The 20,666-nt window shown below is 38.7% G+C and overlaps 1 protein-coding gene across 1 annotated transcript in view; it reads right to left on the minus strand.

Moving 5' to 3' along the window:
* Positions 1–20,666, minus strand: part of MOXD1 (monooxygenase DBH like 1) — a 91,220-nt gene that overhangs the window by 12,283 nt on the left and 58,271 nt on the right. The window contains exons 5-9 of the mRNA XM_036248802.1: positions 7,854–8,033; positions 7,466–7,568; positions 5,932–6,098; positions 4,382–4,573; positions 3,150–3,209 (exon numbers count right to left, since the gene is read on the minus strand). Of these exons, the coding sequence (XP_036104695.1) occupies positions 3,150–3,209; positions 4,382–4,573; positions 5,932–6,098; positions 7,466–7,568; positions 7,854–8,033 (702 nt within the window). The remainder of the gene's footprint in view (positions 1–3,149; positions 3,210–4,381; positions 4,574–5,931; positions 6,099–7,465; positions 7,569–7,853; positions 8,034–20,666) is intronic.

Below are 20,666 nucleotides of genomic sequence, written 5' to 3' on the forward strand. Positions count from 1 at the left end.
ATGACCCTGGTTTCAAATAAAATCAATGATCCGTTCATATGTTTTTTATTTGTTTGGGCTTTCATTCCTATGAAATATTTTTATCTTTTGTTCTTTTTCTATTGTATGTTTGTTTAGTGTTATTGAATAATAAAAAATTTTTAAATATTGGATAGTAATGCTGCTTTAATCTATTATTGTAAATATTTTTTCCATTTAAAACTTCTTTTCACTTACTTAACCATGTTGTTTTTGTAACCAAAAGCTTTAATGTAGTCAAATTCATCAATTGTTTAATTCATAGTTTGTGCTTTTTATGTTTTGTTAAACAGTTCTTACCTATCCCAAGGTCATAAAGATATATTCATATATTTTTCTCCTAAAGATTTTAACATTTTGATCCTCACATTTACTTATTTAAAAATTTTGATCTTCATATTCACAGTTCCTCCTGGAATTGATTGTCTGTATATCGTGCAATATAAAAACATAATTTTATTTTTGTCATTTGGATACCTAATTGTGTCAGTATTCTTTAACAAAAAGTTGATCCTTTTGCACTTAGCTGAATGCCATGTCTATCCTAAACCAAGTTTTCATATAAAGGATTTGTAGGTCTGTTTTTGGGACCCCTACTCTGTTCCACTGTTCTAACCCTGGACTCAAAACATACTATTAATCACCATAGTTTTAAAATAAGTCTTTGTCTCCAATAGTTTGTTTCTCATTTTGTTCTTTTTAGTAGTGTCCTACTTATTATTAACACTTTGCTTTTCTATGTAGATTTTAGAATCAACTCCATGGAAAAGCAAAAACTGAAAAATGTTTTAAAAATTAAAAAAGTGGAGAATATCTTTGAAGCTATGGCTAGGCGAAATTTCTCAATACCCAAATCCCAAATCATAAAATATCTTTTTTACTGAAATTATATTATATGTATAGGTCGATTTAAATAGAATTATTGTTATTTTACTGAGCTTTTCTATCCATGAACACAGTCCTTCTTAATTTCTTTAGGTGTTTCCATGTCTTGCAATACAGATTTATAACTTTTTTCCATAGAGATCAAACACAGCTAATGTTAGATTTTATTTCTATAGAATGTAAGAGGTTTTTTTTTTAATGCTTGATGGCTTATTTTATTTTACCATTTTATTTTTTAATTAATTAATTAATTTTTGTTATAGATGTTTCTCCTCTCCCCCCCATTGATACACTTCTCCTTGTTCCTGTCCCCCCCTCCTTCACAGTATTGTTGTCTATGTCCACCGGTTATGCATATAAGTTCTTTGGTTTATCTTTTCCTGCCCTCCCCTCCTCTTCCTCTGAGGTTTGTCAGTCTGATCTTTACTTCCATGTCTCCAGGTCTATTTTGTTCATCAGCTTATTTTGTTCATTATATTCCACAAATAAGTGAGAACATGTGATATTTGTCTTTCTCTGATTGGCTTATTTTGCTTAGCATAATGCTCTTCAGGTCCCTCCATATCGTCTCAAAGGATAAGAGATCTTTATTCCTTACAGCTGCATAGCATTCCATTGTGTATCTGTACCACAGATTTTTTATCCAGTCATCTGTTGTTGGACACTTGGGCTGTTTCCAGATCTTAGCTATTGTAAATAGTGCTGCTATGAACATAGGGATGCATATATTCTTTCTGATTGCGAAAAGTCAGAAAACCTGAACAGACCAATAACAACTAAGGAAATAGAAGCAATAATCAATAGACTCCCAGCAAACCAAAGCCCCAGTCCGGATGAATTCACAGGGGAGTTTTACCAAACATTCAAAGAAGAACTAACACCTATTCTCCTCAATCTATTCCAAAACATTTAAGAGGAAGGAAGACTTCCAATCTCTTTAAATGAAGCCAGCATAATCCTAATCCCAAAACCAGATAAAGACACTACAAAAAAAGAAAATTAAAGGCCAATATTCCTAATGAACATAGATGCCAAAATCCTCAACAAAATTATAGCAAATCGGATCCAGCAATATATTTAAAAAGTTATACACCATGACCAAGAAGGATTTATCCCAGGGATACAAGGTTGGTACAATACCTGCAAATCAATAAATGTGAAATGAAAGATAAAAATTATATGATTATAAAACATAATTAAATTTAGATATTACCAATTTTGAGAAGATTTTTGATGCAGAAAATTACATATCTGTGAATAAAGTGTTTCTCCTTGTTGTTTCTTTTTTTCTGACCTAATTTCTTTCTTTTCCAGTACAATGTTGAATAGAAATAGTGATAATAAATATCCTTGTCTTCTTGATTTTCAAGAAATACATCTAGTACTTTATTTAGTTTCATATTTGCTACCGGTTTTTCATAACCAATTTTTACCTTAAGAAAATTCTCTTTTTCTTGATTTGCTAAATGTTCTTTTTTTCCTCCATGACTAAATTAAATTCTATGTTCTTTCTTCCCCAACTGAGGTAATCATATATCTTTTTCCTTTAGTCTCTTAACTGAAGAATGACATTAATGTATTTTTTAATTTAAACCTATTTGATATTTCTTAACAAAACCCAAATTGGTCCTAATATTACATTTTTATATAATGCAAGATTTGATAATACTTTGTCAAAGATATTTCCATCACGTGCATATTGTTGACCTCTCTCATACTGCCATTCTCAAGTTTTAGTTTAAGATTATTCTAACTTCATAAAATGAGTTGGTGGGAGATGTGTTCCCTGGAAGAGATAAGTAAGGCATGAATGATCTAATTGTTGAATGTTTAGCAGAACTCCCCAGTAAATCTGTTGGGATGAAATTTCTCTTTGGGTCAGAAACCCTAAGGTCATGCAATTCATTCTTCCCTTTGAAGTCTTGATTCATCTAAGTCCAAACTCATGTAAATGGTCATTAGTAACCACAGGTCTTTTATTCATAATATTTAGTGAGGAAAACTAAAAGACTAAGGATATCATTTCATGAAAGAGTCAATAAATTACAGTGCAAATACTACCATAGTATCATTAGTTAATCTGATAAAATGCTAAAACAGGTCTGATTTCATTTTATTATGTTTCATGTTCAAGACATTCAGGAATTTTGCTTCCCAATGGGAATGTTTTTCACTTTTTTTCCTCTGAAATCAAAGTTTTTTCCTTCCTCCCTACAGATAAATGTTAATAATAAAACTTTTCTTACCCAAGTCATCCAGGTTCTATCTTTTGTGTTGTAGCGACACTCAGTAATTAGATTATCTCCCTAAAACAAAAAAAGTATGAGCTTTCAGATTGGAGTTTTACACTGTTTTATTTATCTAGTACATTTGTAGGTCAAGAGTTTAATTTGTTATTTGAAGTGATGAGTAAGGAATTTGATCAAGAGAAAACCCTTGATCTATTAAATTCTAAGATAATAAGCAAGCAAACAAGTCAGCAGGCTGTTTGGGTTCAGGCCAGGCTCCATCTTGTTCTAGCTGCATGACCTTAGATAAGGAAATAAGTCACTGGGCACAATGTGTTCATCCAAAAAATAATGATAAAAATAGCACTTATTTTGCACAGCTGTTGTTAAGGGATTAAATAACAAAACACACATTTAATTCTTAGTAGAGATTAAACACTTCCTAAGTGTTAGCCTTAGATTCTAGATACTGTGATTATCTCTTCATTCACATTATTTTCTTTAAAGGGTCTTTAGTCATGTATTTCCTTATAACAGAATTGTGAGGCACATTAATAGTAATTTATTTTTCCAGTGTTTGCCAATTGGTGTCTCTCTCTCTCCCTCTTTCCCTCCCTCCCTTTTCACTCTATCTAAAAATCAGTGGGAAAATATCCTCAGGTGAGGATTAACAACAACAACAACAACAAAATGAAGCATCACAAAAAAACACTTTTTAAAGCCTTCATTATCATAAGGCATAAGATTCCCTTCTGTGTCCTTCTGCCATGACCCCAAGTATTGTTGCAAGTGAATTACATAGAACAGTATAATTAGTTATGTCCGAACACCTTTGCCAAATGAAAGAATTCTCCTTATAATCATGTTTACTTAAATGAAACTTCTAAAAAAATATCCCGTGGAATAAAGGAACTTCTGATTTTACCATCATCATAATTGCAGCCAAAAGTTTCAACTGGGGAGTTAAACAAGAAAAGAATACTGTTAGTGCTCAAAACTCTATTTTCATTTTCTTTTTAAATCAACAACTTGAAGTGCCCCTGGGAATAGTAAAAAAAAAAAAAAATTAGGTTTGATTTTGGAAGATCAAACACATTCCACATGGGTTGTGCAATACCCATGGTGGGTGGCTTCAGGAGTAAGGATACCATGAGCAATTCATTTCAGCAGTAGAAACCTTGCTAATTCTCAGCAGATATACAGCTCATGACTTTTATAACATTCAGTAAAAAATGACAAAACATTCATACTGGTAAGATAGTTCGTTCTTCCTTTAGATACTGAAACTCCTGGAAATTGAAGTCAAAATTGTCATCATAAGCAATTAATCTCATTTCTTTCCCTTTGCGAAAATGACGGAGCTTGATGCCTCTGCCAGCCAGGTGAGCATGGAGAAGAACAGCAAACACGTGGATTCCACTTGGCTTTTCAGCTTCCAGAGCCTGTGGGTTGGGGGCGGAAAGAGTGGAAGACTCGATTAGCCCAAACAAGTGTGTACTCAGAGAGTTCTTGTTAAAAGAGACTTGAAGGGACAACCGAGAAGAAGAGCTAAAACAATTTAAGGGAATGCTTGAGCCACCAAACATTTTGAAGTTATATTTTTCATGACATTCTTGGCAGAGTTATCATTGTGAAGCAATATTTGCTGGAAGAAGAGGAAGGAAACTAATGCTGACTGAGGACCTATTGGACCACTCCTAAATGTCATCTTTTTTTTCCCTTCTTTTAGGAGGTAAAGAAGAAGTCAACATTCCTGGCAAAAATATTCCAGTATGTTAGTAACCTGCAAATTAACATTCTTAAAAGGAGAAATTATTACCACATTTACAGATAAGAAAACCAAGTGGGAGAAAGGCTTTAAATGACTTGCCCGTGGTCCCACAGATAGTAAGTGATGTCATAGCAACTGGAGTCAATGTCTAAATAACTCAGAAGATCATGTTCCCACTTCACCAGCCTGCACACAGCCTACAACCATGCCATTTTTTAATTCACAAAGAATGTGATCCATGTTGAAATACTTTCATTCGAGGGTAAAGAACTACAAATGGAAGCAGCCATTATTAAATACTTATAAATGGATTTACCTTACACAATATGTTTGTATATTAGTTATTCTTGTTCTTTGGTTAAAGAAGGGAACAAAACTATAAAGCAAAGAAAAGGAGAAAAAAAATGGAAATGAATAATGGAAAAAACAAATAGAGATGAAAGGTAAAGTTGAGAAAGAAAACTACATAAATAGAGCAAAATATTTTAGAAGGTAAAATAGCCCTGGCTGGTTTTCTCAGTGGTTAGAGCGTCGGCCCATGGACCAATGAGTTGCGGGTTCGATTCTTGGTAAGGGCATGTGCCTCTGTTGCATTCGTTCCAGGCCCTGGTCGGGTTGTGCCAGAGGCAACCAGTTGATGTGTCTCTCTCACATCAATGTTTCTCTCTCTCTCCCTCCCACCACCCCACTCTATCTGAAGATAAATAGAAAAATACCCTCAGGTGAGGATTAAAAAAATAATAATAAAAAGAAAAATAAAAGGTAGAATAAAGTGTCAAATATGAAACAAACAAAGGAGGTGAGGCTAGGAAGGAAAAGGTGCTGAAAGTCATTCTTGTCTTCAGAATTCTACCCCGGTAGCCTTTAAGATTTAAAAAAGCAACAAAGGTCTTGGCAAAATTGTATGTAACGGTTTTACAGTGTGAAAACAAGAAAAATATCAATAATGAACACATGTGGAATGTTCCAAACAGTTTTCTAAGAGCATTGATCAATCTAAGCAGCAGCACACAGTGAGACGCAGCATACCTCTTCCAGGCATTCCAGAGTGCAGTGGCCCTCGGAATGGAACTCAGGCATGCCTGGAGGGATGGTATGGAAGCGGCTTACCCAGAGGCCAGCCTCAATCACCCCGGCATCATATTTCCTTACATCTGTTGTATGAAATAACCTCAGTCCAGAATTATCTATTAAGCCTGGAACAAGAGCATATAATTAAAAGTGAGTTTGCGTTCTTAAAAAAAAATTCCCTATATTTAGTTGAAGTGGTTCATTAATTTTTCCTAAAATCTCACAAGGAAAAGGAATACATGCAAAGATTAATGGAAGACAACATGCAGCTCCACACACGGAAATTAAAAGACATGTCACCGTATTGCCTGCATACCATGGGAGAAATGTTTGTGTTGTCTAGCTGATGCATTCCATAATGATCTGACATGAAATCCTAAGTCACTCATTAAAATGTAGAAGAACTCAACAAAAGCCTTATATTATTTTCAGGTAATGTTTAGTAACATTTACATAGAGGTGAAAACCGCTTGGTCAAGAAACCATCTGCTGATGGAGAAAATTATTAATGATTAACTTTCTTTATAGTTTGTCACCATTCTTTCAATCATTCATCAGTTACTCAATCAATACTAATTGAGACTTTAGTATGGGAAAAGCACTACAATAGGCAGTGGAATGAAAGATGAAGAAGACACAGTCCTTGCTATGACATACTTATAAGGAGGAAAAGGATGATTCCCAAACTTCATAAATCTGTTCCACTTATTTTAAATTTAGTTGACTCCTTCCTGCAGTGGTGACTTACCTACCTATGAATACCAAACTGAGCCTTTGGGTCAATTAGCGTATATTTTTAATTTTATATTAGCCGGTGTGATTATTTTATTATTTCTCTTTCCCACTGTACTATAATTTCCACAAGGTTGAAAACAGTGTCTATTTTTTCACAAACATTATATTGTTAAGCACAAACCCAGCACATAATTGGTGTTTAGTATTTAATGAATAACTGCATAAATCAATGTAAAATAACTTGATTATCTCAACATTTTTTGGTTTTGTTATATTACATAAGTAAATTCAGAAATCAAATGTAAATACTTACCCCTCTTCATTTCAATATAATATCACTCAGTGTCTCTGTATAAATACTTTTTGAGTATATTTATGGTTTTCCTATTATACAACAAAATACTTAATATTTTCTAGTGTGATGAATGGTAGTTTTCATATGAGTAGTTAGAAACGTTTCATAAGCACCCTGTGTGGCCTAATTTACATAACAAAGCAAAAAGTCTATTCTTCTACTTCCTCATAAGTTATATACAAATGGTTTCTTTAAGGTTAGTGACCAGAAGGCCCATTTGCCTTATTCATCGCTGGTAATGACTCTTGTCCCGGTGTAGTTATTAATAGCACCCCTTAATCTGGCTCACAAACATATAAATTAATTCTTTCTAACAATGGATGCTGTTTTATTTCAATTGTAAGACAGAAGTTACAAAACTTTTTAAAATCATAGACAGAATATTTGAAGGAATCAACTCACCTTCTATATATGTCGGATTGTCATAATGAACTTCCAGGAGCACATACCGAGGATCCAATGGCGTGCCGAGGGATAATCCAACATGAGGTGGATAGAAAAAACCCTAAATTAGGAAAATGTCATGAGACGATGTCCTATGAAAGTAGTTGAAGCTCTACTCCACTCAAAAACCCAACCATTCTCAAAGAGATGTCAACATCCTGGAACTCCATTAACCTATGGTTGATCAAACAAACTGGCTCAAGAAAAGAAATACTTTCTTTGGAAAGGAAAGTAAGCCACCCTCATATCAAAAATAGTGTATAGCGCTTTACTTATAAGTATTAGAATCACAGGGAAAAAACATGATCAGTGAATTGTGTTACATCTCAGGAATCACTAGCCCCACCTCTCCACCAATGGCCCAGGCGAAGAAAACGGTCTGGCAGGTGTAGAATGCGTCGGGCATGTTGGGGTGGTAGCACTCGTGGCCGTAGTCCAGAATGCTGTCGTTCAAATTGCTGTCACACTGATAGAGCAGGATGTGATGGACCAGACTCTCATGGCCTCTCTGTATCACTGGCTCAACCTAAGCAAGCACAGAGCAGAGGGAGGATGCGATGAATTAAATCAGCCTACCACCCCGCGCAATAAACATCAAACTAGCATAAGTGATTATCAGCTTTTCAAAGACATGGTTTTCTCAGTCAAGCGAAGGTTATGTGGCTCAAGTATAATTTGTTGTGAAGATGATGACCACGATGATGATGCAGACGACCATGACAGCAACAAAGAGATGACTGTTTACTCCAAGAATCATAGCACTTGACTAATCTGTCGTTTTTGTTTTTTTAAACTCTTGTTTCTTTCACCATCTGCAAAACAGATGTTTTAAAACTTGCTTTTCCTTTTCCAGGCTTTACTTTTCCTTTGTTCCCCTTCTCTCTCTCTCTTTTTGTTTAATAGAAAAAATTCAAGGCTATATAGGCATAAACTCCCTTAGCATCCCTCTCTTCTACCTCAAAATGTTATCTTTACTGATCCCTACTGGAGGTGTTAGATGATGTATAAGTCATCTATCTATCTATCTATCCATCTATCTATCTATCTATCTATCTATCATTTTATCTATCTATCTATTATCTATCATCTATCTATATCTATCTTTCTGATGCTAAGCATAGAGCTGGGCACAGGACTCAATAATGGATATTTTTATTGAAGATTTAAAAACAAATTCTATTAAAAAATTTACTAGTAGAATTTGGGAGAAAAAAGAAAACATTGTAGTGATGTGCTCCTGTGACACCCCTCAAATTAGGAGAAAGGGGGTGGAAACCAGTGAAAATAGACAAAGTGGTGGAGTTAGTCCTCATAGTGAAAGCACAGTCCATGTGAGCGTGCTCCCAATGATACCATTGTAATTAACCAGTCGTTAATAACAGGAAAGGAGCAAAGGGAAGGCCAAATAGTACAGGCATGTCATTCGGGCAGCTTCGCCAGGAAGCTACAACTTTGCACTCCTCAGGAGTCCAGCAAAGGGAAGCTAGCTGCATGCCCAGTAAAGCTGGGGGGACTAGTGAAGGTGCTAGCCTGTCAGTCACACCTGGGGACAGGTCATTGGCCAGGATGGGCATGGCCACTGAAATTGTGTGAAATTTGGGATGTTAACTCCCTGAACAAAGAAACTCTCTCTTGGTTGCTCTGGGCTCTCTTGGGACGTTGTTGCAGGGGTGTGCTCTCTTGGCTCATTTACCTTCGCCCACATGGCTGCCTCATAGCCACGTGGAGCCCACACACAGTGGACTAATGGACTGCAACTATCTTGATGTTGAACTGACCCGGCTCCAACATGGAATGGAAACTCTGGACACTGGCTTTGCTTTTAGCTCTACTGAAACCCCAACTACACCTCTTCTATAGCTGGACTAGGGGAAATGGAACTTTGGAAACCCTGAGATGTAATTCTATGCAAATGTAAATCACTCATTCTCCTGGGCAAGTCTCAGAAAATTCTTTTTCTCAAGATATCATAAAAACTTCACCCTCAGCACTCAGTAGGGAAAGGAATACCTCAGTTTCCCTGATAACACTTCCATTGGCCCTTCTGTGAGTTCCCTTTATAACACTCTTCAACTTCAGTCCAGGAACTCAGAGTGAGCTAAGCATAATCACATTACAAAGAGCCTTATATCCAGAGCAAATGCATGAACACTGTACTTAGCCTAGTTGGGTTATTGGTGTTGCCATCGGTTTCATGGTTCTTTGAATCATTTGTTTATCTGACAAAGAAGCCCTGGTGTGTCCCTAAATTTCCAAAAATGTAGCTGTCTTAGGGCTCATCCACATTTCTGCTTTTAGCCTTAACTACTCAAATTGCAAGCAATGCATTTTGAAATGCTTGCTTGTTCTCTGCTTCAGACATGCATCTAAAGATGGAGTGTTTTCAGCAATTTTCTCTTAAGGCTTTCTGTTTTAATTTTTTATGCACTTTTACAATTTTTTTTTTTAATTCTCACCTGAGGACTTTTTTTCCATTTTTTGTTCAGATAGAGTGGGAAGAAGAGAGAGAGAGAGAGAGAGATCGTGAAAGGGACACATCGAGTGGCTGCCACCCGCACAACCCAACCAGAGCCAGGGACAAACTGCAACTGAGGTACGTGCCCTTAGCGGGAACCGAACCCGGGACTCTCTGGACCGCAGGCCGATGCTCTAACCGCTGGGCCAAAATGGCCAGGGCACAATTTTTTTAAAAATAGTAAAATCTAAGCAGCAGACGAGGGAAATGGTACCCAGCAGGTAGACATCTGAATAGACAGCTAGGGACTTGAGTTTTGAAATCCAGCTTTATTTTGTGTTGCACAGTGAGTGATGCCTTACTTACCATATGTACATTTCTAACATCACATACACAGAAATGACACTGCACAGGCCGTGTCTGCACTTGTCTCGCCTCTAAAACACTGTGCACCCTGAAGGCAGAAACAATTTTCCATTTTGCTTGGAAATGACCGTTATTATCCAAGCCTGGTTGCATAATATGCACAAAAGGGTCACCCAGGATTTTTATTAGATTTTAGTTTCCATCTGCAGTTTAAGCTTTCTTATGAGTCTTGATTTATTTGGGCACCTCAGTACTCCAAGAGGGACAGGACACTGCTAATATGTCCATAGTAAAATATTTAGGCACGTGTGAGAATTTTGCTAAGTGCCTTATAAGTGCAGGAGGAATCTGTAGGTTGTACTGAGCTCTACGAGATAGGTCCTGGGAAGGAGTTGTTAGAGCAAAACAGCTGGCTGTTGCCAATGCAGCCACAGAAACTAGAGGTCTTCATCGAGCCATGACAACAGTGATCTAAGAGTGCGCATGCGGGGAAGTGAGGCTAGGTGGTGCCTGACATTAAGATGCTTAAAAAATGGGCAAAGAACCCGAATAGACACTTCTCCAAAGAGGACAAACAGAAGACCAATAGACATATGAAAAGATGCTCGACATCACTAATTATCAGAGAGATGCAAATTAAAAGCACCACAAGATATCACCTCACACCTGTCAGAACAGCTGTCATCAATAAGTCAACAAGTAAGTGTTGGCAAGGATGTGGAGAAAAGGGAACCCTCATGCACTATTAGTGGGAGTGCAGACTAGTTCAGCCACTGTGGAAAGCAGTGAAGAGTTACCTCAAAAAATTAAAAATGGAACTGCCTTATGACCCAGTGACTCCACTTCCAGGAATTTACCCAAAGAAACCCGAAACACTAATTTAAAGAATATATGCACCGCTATGTTCATTGTTGCATTATTTACGATAACCAAGATTTAGGCAGCCCAAGTGCCCATCAGCAGATGAGTGGATAAAAAAGCTGTGGTACCCTGCCCGGTGTGGCTCAGTGGTTGAGCGGCGACCCATGCACCAAGAGGTCATCAGTTCGATTCCCGGTTGAGGGACCCGCTCAGGTTGTGGGCCCGATCCCCAGTGGGGGACGTGCAGGAGGCAGCCAATTGATGTTCTCTCTCACTGATGTTTCACTCTCTCTCTCCCTCTCCCTCTAAAAATCAATAAAGGAAAAAAAAAAGTTTTTTAAATAAAAAAAAAATCTGTGGTACATTTACACACTGGAATACTACTTGGCCATTATAAAAACGGAACTCTTACCCTTTGCAACAGCATGGATGGACCTGGAGAGCATTGTGCTAAGTGAAATAAGCCAGTGAAGGAAAGACAAGTATCATATAATTTCACTTATATGTGGGATTTAATTAACAAAATGAACTAACAAGCAAAACAGTGAGACTCATAGATAGAGAACAGGCTGACAGCTTTAGAAGATGGGGGCAGGGAAGTGGAGGGATAGAGAAAAAAAGAGAAAACTCATGGACATGAACAACAGTGTGGTGACTGCCAGGGGAGGGGGGTGGGAAGGAGGGTAAGTGGTGATGGAGGGAGACTTGACTTGGGGCAGTGAACACACAATACAGTGTACAGATGTTGTGTTATAGAACTGTGCTCCTGAAACCTGTATGATTTTGTTAACCAGTGTCACCCCAATAAATTCAGTGAAAAGGAAAACAAGATGCTTCAAATAAACTTCTTAAAGGAAGCTTTGAGGGGCGAGTGCTTTGTTTTTTAAATGTAGGAAGTGCTCAAACTCACATCGAACTTCCAAGTTACCAATGCAGTCCAGGAATATTAACAGTAACTTCTGTCTTTTCTTCAGCACCTACTGTCTGCCAGCCACTATATTACTCATTTGACATATTTCATCTAGTTTTTCCAAAAAACTATAAAGTAAATGTGAGTCTCCATTTTACGGATGAGAAAACTGAAACTCGGAGGATTAGGCGACAAGCCCAAAGTAGCACCGCTAGGAAGTGGTAGATGGGGATTTGAAACAAGGCTCAGCCGACCCAAAGGCAGTACTGCTAGCAACAGTTATTGCAGGAAGACATACTGGAGAGGCTCCAGGGGCCCGGCACCTGCCGCGTGAGAGGGCGGGCGGAAGGTTCAATAAGGCACGTTGCCGACCGCTGTCAGCAAGAAGGGTGATGACACCACAGAGCCAATGCCAGCAGGTGCTTTTGGAGCCACTACCAAGAGTCACCACACAGCTCTGCCAGCAGAGGGGCACTACCAGACTGGTAGACTGGCTTGGGGGGAAGTCTCCTGCCCTACTTGCCAATTCGGTCCAAGACCCTTTGACCCGTAAGGGGAAAAGACAGACCTGTGGCCTTTCAATGGGTTCTTTCCAAAGGAGAGCAAATAACAAAGTCTCTTTTTGAAACCTGTTGAGGGCTTCAAGGAAAATTAAATTGTAATCCAATCTCCAGATTATAACAGTAACTTCTATCTTTTCTTCAGCACCTGCTGTCTGCCAGCCACTATATTAGTCATTTGACATATTTAATCTAATTTTTACAAAAAATTAGAGCAGAAACTGAAGACTTCCAAAGAAAAAAACTACAGTCACAAGACAACAGGAAAACTTTCTGCACACAAATCTGGGCACCCATCATAGGAAAAGATAAGAAGACTTGGAGGAAGCACCTCCTTGGCCAAACAGAATGAATGTGAGAGAAGAAAGGGACAACGAGGAGTGCCTGAGGATGATAATGTAGGAATAACTGCTTAATTAAGGGGTTACTAATATGGGAGAAAATATATGGGTTATCCAACTACTAAAGAATAGGAGAATTTCCAAAGAAGGAATTTTAAGATGACCACGTGTGCAATAATTAAGTGAGAAGGCAAGAATATTCCTGTGGATAGGCACAACCTGTTTAGCGCAGGGGACAAGCTAAAGGGAATGGGGACACTTTGATCAGGGTAAGTCAGGACCACTGGCTCACAGGGCTGACCATGAGCTAGAACTTCCCACAAAACTTCATTCCAGCCTTAGAGAGTCTGGGGAGGCCTGTGCTTTGTTCCCAGTCCCCAAATGATGGCTGTTCATGATCTTCTTCTGCTTCCTCAACCGGTTCCACAAACAGCTGAAGCAGACCGAGCATTTGTGTTTTATACCCTGTTGTGATATTCCTCTTTAGCCCGAGATTTGAGAGACTGTCTGCGGAAGGAGAGGGGGGCACACAGTACTCCGCAACATCCTACTCGTTGGCTGAAGGTGAGGGTTAAACACTACTCTTTCCTGTCTATTCAGTAATTGTCCATGGGAAAAAGCCTCTTCCTTTTCATCACTGTGGTGTTTGAAACAATGGTGCAGTTATACATTTCTGAGATGAATGAGGCTGTAATGAAACAGTGCTACAAAGAGTAGCACTTCAAAACGGTGCCCGATCTTGACCACTTTACAGAGGTCACATTCCTAGCACAATCAAATGGGGATGTCAGGGGTTTTGTCTGCTCAACAAATATTAAACTTACAGAATTTGTCAAAGAAGGTCTGGCAACATAAAGTATATAAATACAGTTAAATTTTGTTTTAGGCTGGCCCTAAGATTGCACAAGAAATAAATATAAAGGAATATGCAGCCGTGCATATGGAAGTGGGTGGCAATGCCACAAATACCGGATGACATATTATTGCTCATATTATTGACATAAGCATGTTATTGCTCACTGTGTTCTTGATCACATAAGTGGGGTTTACAGACCCTCCTTCATATGCGACAGACGCCAGGCAAGGATGGCTTGGCAGCTGGAGGTTATCTATTAACCTTGGTGCATAGTAAAGGAACAGTCCAGGAATCAAACCACAGATGAAAGAGAAGGAGGGAAAAAAAAATTAAAAAAAAAAAAAAAAAGGAGTTGCCAAGAATAGCCAAGACCAAGGTGCAAATTAACACTGACCATAAAACTGAACCTGGAAAGTGAAAAGCCTCAAATATGTATGCTGTTCCCTGTGACCCAACCTCTTCTCTTACCCTCTTTATCCAGGTCGAATGTGTCTGGCACAATCCCTGCAACACAGACTGCTTAATAGCTGTTGACTGAATGGAAATGAGTAAATACTCCATTTTCTCTGAAGCCATCATCAATAAGGCTGAGTCACCAAGTTCAAATTCATTGCCTTCTAATTTCTTGATTGTCTCCATTCCCTTGACCTGCCCTGAATCCCACTTCAGCAATCCCACTGTCTCATCCTGTACTTATAACCACTGAGGGCTACGCTTCCTCGGAAACCCTCTTCCCACCCCTCTTCCCTGCTCCTTTAGTTCTTTCACGCATTTCCAGGCACTCAACCCACCACTTTTCCCAGCAGGCCACTTGAACTACTTACTTACTCACCAGGCCCTCACAAGTGGCCCAGAAGCTCACAGCTGTGAATCAACCCTGCAATCTGCCCCTTCTGATTCTCCACTTGGGATCCTGAAGCGACTTTGGCAACCACTCATATGAGACCTCCACACTCATGGTTCACACTTGTGCCTCCATGCATCAGTCCTTCTTTCTTTTGCTCTGCATTCTGTTCCCTGGCTATGAATGGGCATAACCTGTTTGGCAGGATGCAATTTTCAGGGAATGTGAGAGCTTTGCTCCCAGTGCAGACCTGTGAGAATCTGTGCACCCCTCCTAGTCAGCCCCCAGGAAATGGCTCTATGATTTTGGGGAGAGAGGAATGAGTTTCTGTCTACTCTAGCTGCATGAGGCCAGTTGGTGGTAGAACTTGAGGCAAAGGACAAAATGATTGAAAAATCTTAAACATCAGCAACTTATTCTCCATATCCAGTTTTCAAAAAGTATATAAAATTGTATAAAGTAATGAAATGACCCAAAGGCCTTCAGGTGATGTTGTCTTATCCTAGTTAGGATAGACTTAGTATAGAATAAGAACGGATGAGGAAAAATAAAAACAACTTTTAAATGTCTCAGAATTACTTCGAACTTAGAACCAAGGCACTATTTCAGGACAGGAGGTAAGAAAATCTCAGGGGAAATGTATGTTACCGTCCTGTGATGGGAGCTGGGGCAGGGGTCCTTGGCAGAACTGTGCCTGCCTCCCCGTCCCCCTTCACCAGCACCTAGTATGACAGATTCGGTTCAAAAAGGACTTCCCCTGAAAGCCATTCAGCATCAGTAAACTTAAGAATCCATATTCTTTTTACCCTTCAAATACCAATGACCTAAACAATAACACGTACTGAAAGAAACTTTAAAAAAAACATTTTTCGCTTTTGATATTAGAGAGAGAGAGGAAGGGAGAGGAAAAGAGAGATAGAAACATCGATGAGAGAGAACATCGATTGGCCGCCTCCTGCATGCCCCTCACTGGGGATCAGGCCCACAACCTGGACCTGTGCCCTGACCAGGAATTGAACCAGTGACCTCTTGCTGTATGGGTCAACGCTCAAACATTGGGCCACACCGGCCAGGCGAGAAACATCTTCTTCTTCTTCTTTTTTTTTTTTTTTTTTGCTTAATTCTCCCATACTGGGTTGAACAGTATCCCTCCAAAATGTATGACCATCCAGAATCTCAGAATGTGACCTTCTTTGGAAATAGGGTATTCTGTAGATGTAATTAGTTAAGTTGAGGTTACACTGTCTTAGGGTGGGTCCTAAATCCAACAACTGGTGTCTTTAGAGAAAAGGAGAGGAAAATTCCCTTTCAGACACACAGAAAGAGGAGATGGTCATGAGAAGACAGAAGCAGATACAGGAGTCAAGCTGCCACAAGCCAAGGAATACCAGAAACCACCAGAAGCTGGAAGAACCAAAGAAGGATTCTTTCCCAGAGCCTGCGGAGGGAACATGGCCCTACTGATGCCTTGATTTTGGACTTCAGGACTCAGAGTTATGAGAGAATAAATTTCTGCTGTTTCAAGCTACCCAGCCTGTGGTTATTTATTATGACACCGTAGAAAGCGAATACATCCACCACCCTCAATGTTTTTATCATAAACTAACAATTTGCAAATATGTACATTTTATACCTAGGTCATCCTTGTCTCTCCATTTGTTTGTGACATGAACTTATCACAAATATACATCCTCCCCCTGGCATGACTGAGGTTAAATAAGTTTTATTGTGTGTAGCTAACTATATGTGTATCTTGCTTTAGTTTTATTTTGTGGGGCAAAAAAAGGTAGGGGTGCCCTTCTTGACTAAGCTCAGTGTGAGAAAATTAGGCTGTTAGAGGTCGTACAAACAGGTTCCCTATACTTACTCTTCCAAGTCTACCCATTTATGATGTTGCTTGTTGAAACATGAGTGGAACATAGCTCTCTACAAACGACTTGTGATTCAATAAATTAAAACTAAGACAAAAGGAGAAGGATGAGGGGTGGACTCTGTAATGAGCTAGAAATTTTGTAAATTCCCATCACTTTTCTTCCTGCCTGTTCTTGTTCCTGGCACCATGCTTTGTATGTTCACCTGAGGCACAGGCTGCTCTCCAGGTAGGAGCCAGTAAGCCATCTCCAACAGAGGTTAACCAAAGAGCAGCTGGCTCAGAAAGAGAGGCTGCCTCTGCGGACATTTCAGCCAGAGATAGCTGTGTAGACGAATGACTACAAGATCATGCTGATTATGGTAGTAGTAGGGTATCCAACTTATAAGAGGCAATTAAATGGAATAAGAAAATGATTGTCATCCAGCTGGTGTGGCTCAGTGGCTGAGCATCGATCCATGCACCAAGAGGTCGCCAGTTCGATTCCCGTTCAGGGCACATGCCCAGGTTGTGAGGATCCCCAGTGGAGGGCATGCAGCAGGCGGCCAATCGATGTTGTTGACATTAATGTTTCTATCTCTCTCTCTCTCCCTCTCACTTTCTCTCTCTCTAAAATCAATAAAGAAAAAAAATGTTTTTAAAAAGAGAATGATGGTCCCACAGCTCATCCACTCTGAAAAAGGTCAGGTTTGAAGCCACGCCTGACTTGCCGATGTGGTGTCACGGGGTCGTAGCTTGAGTGGACTTGGCAGCTAAAGTTCAGGAAGTGGTGGTCAAGCGGGATAGAGGTGAAGGAAAGGAGTGAAGAAAAGGGGAGAGCTGAGGAGAGTTCATTATTCTGGGAAATGATTAACCCCCTACTGCAACCTGGGTTTTTATGGGAAGTACCATCCTCAAGCACGAGTAGCCCTGCCAGCCACTGTTCAGCAGTTCAGGGATGGGTGCCCAGCACATCAATCTTTTCAGACTATGAAAAACAAACCAACAAAAACAAAACATCAGCCCCTAGAAACAAGAGACTGTAGAAACTGGTGTGTAGTGAGGTACAAGTCAGCACACAGTCCTGCAGCGTTCAGAGACCTAACAAGTTGTTTCCGGAGCTAGCAGCATCCGTTGTTCTGTGGCTTATCTACCCAACTGTTCCTCCTATTTCATGAGTCAATACATTCCTTTCTATTTCCTAAGCTACTTCAGGTTGGATTTCTGTTCCTTGCAACCAAGAGCCCTCATTAATAACCAAACACGAGTAACTATATACCATTAATGCATCAAGATGTATGTTAGTGCTATCTGAATTTATCTTTTTTTTTGTTTTGTCTCTTAGGAAACTTGCTATATAAAACGACCTTGTTATTGTTTTCCTCTTTTGTATTAATTAGATCTGGGTGAGTTAATAACGAAGTTACTTCAATGATCTTGAAAAGCAATATGAGCGGTGGGGATCACCCCCTATAACACACACAGATGGCTTTCTCCTTTGCTTATGGATTCCTGAAATTCCACGTAGGTACACAGATCTATAAGAATTACATTTTTTGTTCCTGTTCTTAAAGAAAATGCTTTTAATTTTTGCCCATTGAGTATGATGTTGGCTGTAGGTCTTTCATATATGGCCTTTATTATGTCAAGATATGATCCCTCTATTCCCAGATTGCTGAGCATTTTTATCAGAAATGGGTGCTGGATTTTGTCGAATGTTTTTTTCAGCATCTATTGATATGATCATATGATTTTTATCTTTCATTTTGTTTATGTGGTATATCACATTTATAGATTTACAAATATTATACCAGCCTTGTATCCCTGGGATGAATCCCACTTGGTCATGGTGAATAATTTTTTTGATGTATTGCTGGATTTTTTGATGATTTGCTAGTATTTTGTTCAGGATTTTGGCGTCTATGTTCATCAGGGATATTGGCCTGTAGTGTTCTTTCTTTGTAGTGTCTTTTTCTGGTTTTGGAATTAGAATTATGTTGGCCTCATAGAACGAGTTTGGAAATCTTCCTTCTTCTTGAATTTTTTGAAATAGTTTGAAGAGAATGGGTATTAGTTCTTCTTTGAATGTTCGGTAAAATTCCCCCGTGAAGCCGTCTGGGCCTGGGCTTTTGTTTGCTGGGAGAGTCTTGATTATATCTTCAAATTCTTTTGTTGTTACTGGTCCGTTCAAGTTTTCTATCTCTTCCCGGTTCAGTTTTGGGAGACTATGTGTTTCTAGAAATTTGTCCATTTCATTTAGATTGTCGAATTTGTTGCCGTATAATTGTTCATAATATTTGTTCACAATCCTTTGTATTTCTGCGGTGTCAGTCATTATTTCTCCTCTTTCATTTCTGATTTTGTGTATTTGGGTTCTCTCTCTTTGTTTCTTGGTGAGTCTAGCTAAGGGAAGTCTTAGTTACAGCAATCAGACAGGGAGAAAAAATAAAAGGGATCCAAATTGGAAAGGAGGAAGTGAAACTATCATTATTCACAGATGACATGATACTATATGAAGAAAACCCCAAAGACTCTATCAAAAATCTACTAGACTTAATAAATGAATTTGGAAAAGTAGCAGGATACAAAATTAATGTCAAGAAATTGATGGCATTCTTATACACCAATGATGAACTCACAGAAAAAGAACCTAAAAAAAAATCCCATTTACCATCGTGGCAAAAAAAAATTAAGATACCTAGGAATAAACTTAACCAAAGAAATAAAGGACCTATTTGCAGAAAACTACAGGTCATTGAACAAAGAAATAGAGGAAGATATAAAAAAGTGGAAGCACATACCCTGTTCATGGATTGGAAGAATTAACATCATTAAAATATCCATACTACTCAAAGCAATCTATAGATTCAATGCAATCCCCATCAAAATACCAACAACATACTTCACAGAACTAGAAAAAAATACTTCAAAAGTTCAAATGGAACAAAAAAAGACCTCGAATAGCCACAGCAATCTTGAAAAAGAAGAACAAAGTAGGAGAGATCACATTACCAGATATCAGGTTATACTATAAAGCCACTGTAATCAAAACAGTCTGGTACTGGCACAAGAACAGGCATATAGACCAGTGGAACAGAACAGAGAACCCAGAAATGGACCCAAGGCAATATGCTCAATTAATATTTGACAAAGGTGGCAAGAGCATACAGTGGAGTAAAGACAGCCTCTTTAACAAATGGTGTTGGGGAAATTGGACAGCTACATGCAAAAAAATTAAACTAAACCATCAACTTACACCATACACAAGAATAAACTAAAAATGGATAAAAGACTTAAATGTGACTCATGAATCCATAAAAATCCTAGAAGAAACTGTAGGCAAAAAAATTTCAGACATCATACGCAGCAGAATTTTCACTGATACTTCACCTAAGGCAACAGAAACAAAGGAGAAAATGAACACATGAGACTATCAATCTCAAAAGCTTCTGCCTTTCAAAATTGAAAGGCAACCCACTGCATGGGAGAGCATAATTGCCAATGATTTATCAGATAAGGGGTTAATTTCCAATATATATAGAGTGCTCATACAACTCAACAAATGAAAGACAAAGAACCAAATAAAAAAAATTGGGCAGAGGAACTAAATAGACACCTCTCCAAACAGGACATACAAATGGCCAAGAGACATATGAAGAAATGCTCAACATCACTAATCATCAGAGAGATGCAAATTAAAACAACAATGAGGTATCACCTCACACCTGTCAGAATGGCTGCCATCAACAAATCATCAAACAACATGTGTTGCGAGGGTGTGGAGAAAAGGGGACTCTAGTGCACTGCTGGTGGGAATGCAGGCTGGTGCAGCCACTATGGAAAACAATATGGTGTTACCTCAAAAAATTAAAATTTGATCTTCCCTTTGACCCAGTGATCCCACTTCTAGGAATATACCCTAAGAAGCCTGAAACACCAATCAGGGAGAATATATGTACCCCCATGTTCGTAGCAGCACTATTTACAATAGCTAAGATCTGGAAACAGCCCCAGTGTCCATCAGTAGACGAATGGATTAAAAAAAGCAGTGGTACATATACACGATGGAGTACTGTGCAGCTGTAAGAAAGAAAGATCTCTTATCTTTTGAGACGAC

This window comes from Molossus molossus, unplaced genomic scaffold (genome assembly GCF_014108415.1).
Source record: "Molossus molossus isolate mMolMol1 unplaced genomic scaffold, mMolMol1.p scaffold_m16_p_8, whole genome shotgun sequence".
Lineage (NCBI taxonomy): Eukaryota > Metazoa > Chordata > Mammalia > Chiroptera > Molossidae > Molossus > Molossus molossus.